The following is a 9375-nucleotide window of genomic DNA, read 5'->3' as shown; positions in this document are numbered from 1 at the left end:
GTTGGGTTACCAAGATTGGGGGGGGGGGACTATACGGTACATGACCATTAAGCTCGTGGGCTATAATAGGAACGATCCTTTTTTGAGAGCAGTACATATTGAATGTTAATGCAGCATCTTTCCAGCAGACTAACAGTACGTAGGTATGTAATAAATGATACTCAAGCTAACTAGAACTAGAATGAAAAGGAGTAAACACTGAATGGAAATCCCAGTGCAGTGCTCCGAAGTTTTTTCTACTACTACTACTACTATTGCTCCCACTTTATGCACACATGGCCTAATTGAATAGCGCTTTTACATATGTAGGCAATTAAGTCAGAAATCACTTTAGTATAGACTTTTAACTTTTGTGTCCCATCTAACCTGCATTGTATTTCATACCACTTGCATGCTAAGTTCATTCAATTTCATCATCCAACCAATGTATTTCAGACACGTTATTTGTTATTTTATTATCGTAAGTGGAATTGCACTAGGCGAAGAAATGGCCAAGAAGGTCCTGGTCATTCTGGCCGCCGGAGCTGAGGAAATGGAAGTTGTTATACCCGTTGATGTGATGAGGCGAGCAAAGGTAAATATGCAGATTCATCTGGCTTGCTCATTAAAACCGCCCTCACTATCTTAATAATTGGTTATATAACCTATAGCTCCATCATGGTAAATACAATAATGGGGTGCTTTAATTGGAAAGACTCGATTAATCTCTAAGTTTTGTCTTTTTATGGATAGATTGAAGTAACTCTGGCTGGCTTGTCCTCTGCTGATCCAGTTACTTGTTCTCGTGATGTGGTCATCAAACCGGATTGCTCACTTAGCAGTGTCGCCGATTCAACCTATGACGCGGTTCTCATCCCTGGTGGTGCAAAAGGTGCCGAAAATCTTGCAAATGTTAGTCTAATGGCTGCGACCAGCTTTACACTCGCCTTCCCAATTATCACAAAAATCATATTAGCTTAACGGGTTTGACTGGACAGTTTGTTTAAAAAATTGTATTTTTGAAAAATTGGATAGGATATGTGGTTAAATTGCGACTCTCATGTTTTGCACAAATTGAGCGATCGGACTTGTTATGTTTTGAAAATATTTCGGACGATCAATTTGATGTTTTCAGAAGATTCCTTTTAGCTGATGTTCTGGGTCTTTCCCCATTATAGCCCCCATGAAAATATCTATGTTTATCTAATTAAAAACTCTGTTCAAATTGTAAGATCAAATTATTATGTGAAAGCTTCAACCGCAAAACTAAGAGAATGAATCAAAAGGATTTTTTAATGTGAATAGACATTTATTGTGCGGAAAGTGCACAAATATGGAAATCAGAAGGAGAAATTCGCTTCCTAGCGAACTAAAGGGCCTGGAAAAGAAAAAAAAACATTTGCCGGAAGAACTGCAAAATTTTTATCTTCAACTTTTTTCTGATAACAAACATTATACAACTTATGGGTCTGTTAGCTGGAAATCTATCAGATTTTTGGAAAAATTACTAAACCATGATTTAGGAAAAACTGAACATTATTTGGTCGAGCTAAGCATTTATTTAATTACATCTAACTAAATAACTACACTCCTGGCAGTTTGTAACAATTGTTTAACTCTTATTGCCACTGCTACGGTGAATAATGTTTTTAAGCGTTTTTTACGAGCATTAATAGATACCATGTATCACAGTTTCCTGCTTTCAATTTAAGTTTGAAGAACTATTCGCCCTCTTAACCGAAATCTTTTACAAACTCTGCCAATCGCACGGAATTCATTTTCTCTTTGAATTTGTGAAGCTTAGCTCATAGACCATATCATTGTTGCTGTTCTTTTGTATATTTTCTGTTAGAGGAGACTAGGGTTTGAGGCAGGTTGTTGATTTCGTTTTGGGAGAGATATGTTTAAAGTAAGTTTAAAGCAATTATATGTGCTGCGGACCTTTATATGCGATTTTTCGTCGGGCCCATTTGACTTTTTGTCCTCAAAAATGGGTTACTCAGCTAACACCTGGAGGGCATTAAGTTCTCTGAAAACCTTTCGGCTTACTGGACTCTAAGTATGCAATTCACCGAAACTGTTTTGAAGGCATAAATTAATGGTGTGAAGGGCGATCCCTTGACCCACCCACCACATCATTCACCCCTTCCCTCATCACCCCCAAACCCCACTCCCTGCACATCGTTCCATTCTTAACATCGCGATTGTTTCCCGAGCGCCCCTCCCAGCCACGCTCACGGCACCCCTTCAATTAAACTAAAACTAGCCTCACTAAATCCTGGCTACTGACGAAGCCAACCGCTCGCGTTTGAGAACAATTCGCCCGTCGTTAGTCGGTTGTTTGACCGTTTTGATTATGCGTCGCTGGTGTTGTCTCTTTTTTGTGTTGGACACGCTAATCCACCTTACTTTTTTCGCTTTCTTTCACATTCGACTGTATTTGCGCCTTTATTGTTTAAATAATTCTTTTATCATACATGACTTAACTCTCTCTATAAAATCTACACTAATTAAATCTAAATTTAGACCTCAATTTTGCTGTTAAAAAATTAACAATAAAGTTGGGCTCGATCACTAATTTTGAAAGTTGATCAATCAAGAAGTTATTATTTCATACTTTTTCAAGCGTCTCACTTTTTTTAAGATTTCACGTTTCATCTCACACTACACTTTGAACGTAATCAGTTTTCGCTCGCTTATCACACTTGTCTCGAAGAGTTCAACCTTACAAAATGGTATAAAATGAGCAATCAACTGAGCAAACTTCTGGGAAAAATTCTTGGAAACCTTAAGGCATGTTTCTTCGAAAATTCTATTGGAAGCTCAATTTTTTCTCATGAGACAAAGCATACACTTTTCAAAGATAATTAAAGCGGTTAATTGAAATTGGGAAACAGTCACAAAATTTAACAGCTTCGGCGAAGAGGACTTTTTTTAAGGTCTATAATTGAGTTAATATAAAGAAATATTTTTTTATAAATTGCTCATTTTTCTGAAAACCATAAAGAATGACAATGAGAGTGACTCAACAGAGCCGACTGACGACCTCTGCGATCCATTCGCTCCTACAATAATATCAAAGAATTCAGAAAAAATATTATTTGGGTTGAATAATTATTCAATTGTTGGATTTATTCGGTGCACGAGAATTGCAATGTTACTATAAATTTTAAATTTTAATTGAATTCTCCCTCGAGTTTTGAACAGCGAAATTGGGGTATAAATAAGAGTATAGTTCTGGAAAGCCTTCGGCAATTCAAGCTCAGCCTCGGGCGCAAGCGCCCTGGGCTTTGAGCTCTTATTGCCTTAGACTTCCCAGAACTATACTCTAACATATACTTAGAAAGCGAATTCTTATTGAAATTCAGCAGAAGTCACTCTGAAGTCAGGATTAGATTATGCTTGAAAGACAATAGTATTTGAAATTTGGTAAGACAATGAGAATAAATTTGAAGTTGGAACCTTTTATTGGTCTTTTATTTAACTTATGGGCCTCAACAATCTATTTCTCGGCTATTGTCGGGCAATCTGCTGGCTTTGTTTTTAAATGTTAATAATCAACAAGAGCATGCGATAATATAATTGCATGGATAAATATTTCAACTTTAATCTTCGCTCTGCGCAGACTTTACTATAATGACAAGCATTCATTCATTAATCAGGACACTGTTAGTAATGGTGTTTGATTTTTTTTCTGCTTCAGGACGCCACAGTGGGAAAAATTTTGACAAAACATTTCGCAGATGGGAAAATTGTAGCCGCAATATGTGCAGGTAGGAGAAAGTACATTTTAGCCAATATGCTGAAGTACCCAATTGATACCTAGGACTTACGATTTGTAAAGATGAGGTATGCTGAATTTTACCTCATGGTTAAATAACTCATTAAAGTAAAAAAGCCTGTAAACATGAAAGTAATGAGGGGATTGTCTTAGGTACTTCTACATTAAATTGGTTTATAAAATAAAGGTTGAAAAAGTAGAGAAATCAATTTTCAACTAAATAAATAATGTTGAGGCTGATTTTTAGTGTTAATGTTTAGTTGCTCTTGAACTTAGTTCATAGCGATTATTGTAATCGTGTTGGTCTTTTTTATGCAATTTTTTGCTTGATCATTTTTGCGCTTTTCGAGAAAATTTTTTGACTTCTCAAGTGACTTTTTCACACTTTCGTTCTTCATTTTTGAGTGATCTCTATTGTTCTCACTCCGAAGTAAAGCTTGTTGCTAAAATAAAATCGATTGCAGCATGGCAAGAAGAAGGGGCTCATAGCCGAGTGGGCATTGTTTCTGGTCAGGGCGCGGAGGTCGATGATTCGAATCCCGACGTGGTAAACTCTTTTTGCACCCATAAAGAAAAATTGAGCGAAGCTGCAGCCGCCCTGAATTAAATTGCCTCGCCTGTCGTTCAAGAGCAATTCTTCCGACAATAGTCGGTTTATGTTTATTATAGCGTGATCTTCTCTGTAGGACCGACTGCTTTGCTGAAGCATGGCATTGGAAAGGGCAAGAAAGTCACATCGCATCCCTCTGTTAAAGGCAAAATGGAGGGAGGGGGATACACGTACTCTGAGGAAAGAGTTGCAATCGATGGAAATTTAATCACAAGGTGAGTGGACCTACTTTTTGATTGTCACTCAAATAGGGAGCTTTACATGCTTGGGTTCTTTTCAAATATAACCCCCCCCCTCCTGCGTTGTGATCATCTAACGTATAGCCCCCCCCCCCCCCCCCCCACCAATCATGGTAACTATACCATAATGGGGGCTATAATGGGAAAGACCTCATTTTTGATCTGCGGAAATTTATAATTAAGTTATCATTTATACCCCCTTTTTAACGCTCTGTACTTCAAAAAAATTTTAGAGTTCATTTTGGCTTTGGCGTAAGATATTTTGAGCAAATATAAACAATATTAGTTGTATTCCTGTGTTTTAATTGGTTTTCAGTTTCTGTATCATTTGGAAGTGTATCAGTTTCATTAGGAAATGTAAATGAACGTGATAACCAATAAGGAAATGTATGACTACATTAATGATGAATTTGCTGCAGTTTCAATCATATAAACATCAGATGTATGAAGATTTTGAATGAAGGACGCCCTTTTCGCTTGCCCAAAGTACACGCCCCTGTCTCATCAGAATGCTTCGTTTCAGCCGTGGACCAGGAACTGCATTTGAGTTTGCATTTGCAATAATTGAGGCTCTTGTCAGCAAGGAGACTGCAGACGCGCTTAAGCCCGGAATGCTCGTCAAAGACTAGTTTGGATTCTGCGAAACTTGAAAGTTCTTGCATTTGTTTGATTCATGATTTGCATTTCAACTGAAAACTGAAACTTATTGCGTTAGTTTTGAAATCAACTGAGTTGCCTTGGTGCTTTTATTAAACATACACCAATAGCTGGATAAAAATGTATAATTTTAGTTTATGATCGGCTGGTTTTTCTCGAAGAAAAGTTGTAAATCTTTACGGATTTTTGGTCAGCAAAATAAATTTTTCAGGGACGAAATGTTTTAGTCAAGAGATAGAAGAGCTATCAGATTTATTTAAAACGAAGAATGCAGGGACAGTTATGGTCAAATTTTTGTCGAATTTGTGGACGTACTTCTAAAAGACAAAACCTGCAACGTCAGCAGCTATATCGCCTTCTTAGCAGCGAAGTTACAGACGAAGATCTAAAGTATTACAAAAGAAAATCTCAAAGTAAAAGTACTGCTTTGAAAACAGGTGATAGCCAAGATGGTAATGGAAATCAGGAATCGAAAAGAAAAGGAGCATATACTGACCAAATGAATGTACTGAACGGTAAGAATAATTTTGTGCAATTTAGAAAGATTTCCGTGGACTTAGCACACGGTGTTGATAGTAGCTGCAATGTCATGTCATTCGACCTGATCTTAGGGTATTTACAAGGTTGGGCTCCCAAAGGGCACGAGTTTGTTATTCGAGATTTTTGTTGGTTTCATATGGATTTCGGCCTTTGGTTTGAAACGAAAATTTTTTTAAAGGTAAAAATTTTTTAAGTACCTAACTAGCGATTGTTTCAGTCGTGCTGATGTTTATTCGATTTTCTGAGGGTTTTCAATTTGTCTCTTTGGCAAAGACAATGTTTATTTGTAAGAGCTTTATTGGTAATTTAAGTGTAAGGTTCACTAAAACTGCAGAGGCAGAAATTCAGAGAAAATGCAGTTTTTTGATTTGGGAGTTTTCGTTTTTTCCTCTCTACGTTTCGTTCTCAAGCATTAAGCGATGTACATCGCGACATTAATGCTTTGCGATACGTTTAGAGGGAATAATCTAAAGGGAATAGCTCCAAATTTTAGGTTTTTGCTGTCGAAAGAAGTTTGAAGCAATTATTGTAAGTATGTCGGTCTTTTAGTATTGGCATTACACAGGTTTTTTTAAATCTGGCACAAGTTTGTTGATGAATTAAGTTTCACTTCTTTCTTTTACAGCTTTTACCTGTTTTTGAAAGTTCTTTTCGAGTACTGGACTTTAACGGTAACTTATTTTGTTATGAATTTTATTTAGTGACATCATTAAAATTAGAATGCAAAGTCAGCTGAGGTCAAATTTATGTCAAATTTTTGGACGTGCTGCTTAAAAACAATACCTGCATATTACAAAAAATCTGCAAGTGAAAGTACTCCGTTGAAACCAGGTGAAAGCCAAGATTGCTATGGAAGTCAGGAATCAAAGAGAAAAGGGTTGTATACTGATCAAATGAATGTACTGAAATGTAAGAACAATTTTTGCAGGTAAGAAATGTTTCAGTGGACTCAGCACAGGGGGCTGATAATAGCTAAAATTTCAAATCATTCTACCTGATCTTAGGGTATTTACAAGGTTGGGCTCACAAACAGCACAATTTTTGTTTTTTATTGGTTTTATAGAATGAATTTTAGCCTTGGTTTGAAACGTCAATTTGAAAGGTAAAATCTTTTTAATTACTTTAAATGCTGTGGTGGTTGTTTCAGTACAGCTGATTTTTATTCGATTTTTGTGGACAGTTTTGACTTGTCTCGGGAGACAGGAAAGTCTGGCCAATCCAGCGATAATCGAGACAGTGTTTGTTTATGTTAGAGTTTTACTGGTAATTTAAGTGTGAGGTTCACTAAAATTGCAGAGGCAGAAGTTAAGAGAAAGGGAATTTTTGTGATATGAGAGTTATCGATTTTTCCTCTATGCTTGTTGTCCTCAAGCATTAAGCGATATAAATTGCGACTTTATTGCTTTGCGGCACGTTTAGTGAGAATAAACATGCTCCAGATATTGTTAATGTTTATTATTTTATATTTTTTTTTACTTTCGAACGATGTTTGAAGCAATTTTTGTGAACGTGTCATTCTTTTAGTATTGGCATTACACAGGTTTTTAAAGTCTGGTGCAAGTTTGTTCAAGAATTGAATTTTCACTTCTTTCAAAGTATTAACCTGTTTTTGAAAGTTAACCTCTTTTTATCGAATACTGGACTTTGACGGTGACTTTTTTATAATGAGTACTAATTAGGAACTTCATTATAGTTAAGATGTCTGATCAAATATAAGGTGTAAAGGTCATTTTGAGAATTTTTAATCCCATATAATTTCCTCCTACCTATATAAAATAACGATAAGCCACCTGCAAATCAAACTCTCATACCTAGCCGTCCCACCAACAGCCTACACCTACCTAACCCCCACGCCTACTTAACCCCGAACTACCCCTACACCTTCCTCCACCCGCCTTCTACCCCCGCAATCTACATAAATCCCACACACATCTAGTCTCATTCCTTACTAGAGACTGATTGTTTCCTATTGCATACTGCTTTGTTTTTTGAAATAGCGGGGCTTACTTAAGTTTTTTGCAAGATTCTTCGAGTTGTTTCAGTTATTCTGCAGGCTGTGTTTTTTATCTTATTCACGTTTCTGCATGAGTTGAATTTTGCTTCTTTCTTTCCGAACATTTAACACTTGACCGGTTTTCGAACATTGGACTTCAATAGTAGCTTGGTTTGTAATGAATGGTAAGTAGGAATGCTGTTAATATTCATTTTGAAAATTTTGTAAAAAATTCATTTTGAGAATTAGTCCCTCCTCAGAAAGCTGCCCCCCGCGCGACCAACAACCTGCCTACCTCCCCACCCCCTCCCTCCTCCCTACTCTCCTACCAACGTAACACCCACACCACCTTACTTTCCCCCTACATACCAACGCCCCACACAAGCTGCCCTTATCTACGCCGCCGACCCCGCTGAATATACCCCCCTTTACCTACGCCGGGCCCCGTGGAAGCTATCACCTGTCTACGCACTCCCCTTATGTTAACACATTCCTAACTAAAAATTGATTGTTTCTAACTATATATTGCTTTGTTTTTTTTGCTGTCTTGATATTTCTGGAGTGGGGTTAGTTGAGAGTTTTATTGCACTCATCGAGTCGTTCCCGGTTTTGTAACGGCTATGTTCCTTTATGCAAAATTTTCGCCTGACCGTTTTGACCTTTGAGTGATTTTTTCGACCTTGACTTTTTCGTTTTGCATGATCTAAATTCCTCTCATTTACGAGTATCAGCTGCTGAAGTGAAGTAATGCCAGTGACTGCTATAAGTGAAATGAAAAGCGCCAATTGGGTGTATTTTTTGCACACTTTTTTTTATAGTGTTGATGGTGATATATATATATATATATATATATATATATATATATATATATATATATATATATATATAAAATATATGTTTCAGTGGACTCAGCACTGGGGGCTGATAATAGCTAAAATTTCATATCTTTCTACCTGATCTTAGGGTATTCAAAAGGTTGGGCTCACAAACAGCACAATTTTTGTTTTTTATTGGTTTTATAGAATGAATTTTAGCCTTACTTTAACTGCTGTGGTGATTGTTTCAGTACTGCTGATTTTTATCCGATTTTTGTTCTGAGAAAAGACTTTTTCTGAGAAAAGACTTGTTCTGAAAAAAGACTTTTGACTTTTTCTCGGGAGACAGGAAAGTCTGGCCAATCCAGCGATAATCGAGACAGAGTTTGTTTATGTTAGAGCTTTACTGGTAATTTAAGTGTGATGTTCACTAAAACTGCAGAGGCAGAAGTTCAGAGAAAGGGCATTTTTATGATATGAGAGTTATCGATTTTTCCTCTCTGCTTGTTGTCTTCAAGCATTAAGGGATATAAATCGCGACTTTTTTGCTTTGCGGCACGTTTATTGGGAATAAACATGCTCCAGATACTGTTAATGTTTATTATTTTATATTTTTTTTTGCTTTCGAACGATGTTTGAAGCAATTTTGTGAACGTGTCATTCTTTTAGTATTGGAATTACACAGGTTTTTAAAGTCTGGTGCAAGTTTGTTCAAGAATTGAATTTTCACTTCTTTCAAAGTATTTACCTGTTTTTGAAAG

The 9375-nt window shown here is 36.7% G+C and overlaps 1 protein-coding gene across 1 annotated transcript; it reads left to right on the top strand.

Moving 5' to 3' along the window:
* Positions 1 to 313: 313 nt before the first annotated feature.
* LOC142355378 (Parkinson disease protein 7 homolog) lies at positions 314 to 5412 on the top strand. The gene is made up of 5 exons (XM_075407577.1): positions 314 to 574; positions 733 to 891; positions 3683 to 3752; positions 4447 to 4585; positions 5133 to 5412. The coding sequence occupies exons 1-5, from the start codon at positions 392 to 394 to the stop codon at positions 5236 to 5238; spliced, it is 657 nt and encodes a 218-aa protein (XP_075263692.1). The 5' UTR covers positions 314 to 391; the 3' UTR covers positions 5239 to 5412.
* The last annotated feature ends 3963 nt before the right edge of the window (positions 5413 to 9375 follow it).

Source organism: Convolutriloba macropyga, unplaced genomic scaffold (assembly GCF_964194025.1).
Source record: "Convolutriloba macropyga unplaced genomic scaffold, txConMacr16.3 SCAFFOLD_2906, whole genome shotgun sequence".
Lineage (NCBI taxonomy): Eukaryota > Metazoa > Xenacoelomorpha > Acoela > Convolutidae > Convolutriloba > Convolutriloba macropyga.
This window is presented reverse-complemented; position numbering and strand designations above follow the sequence as displayed.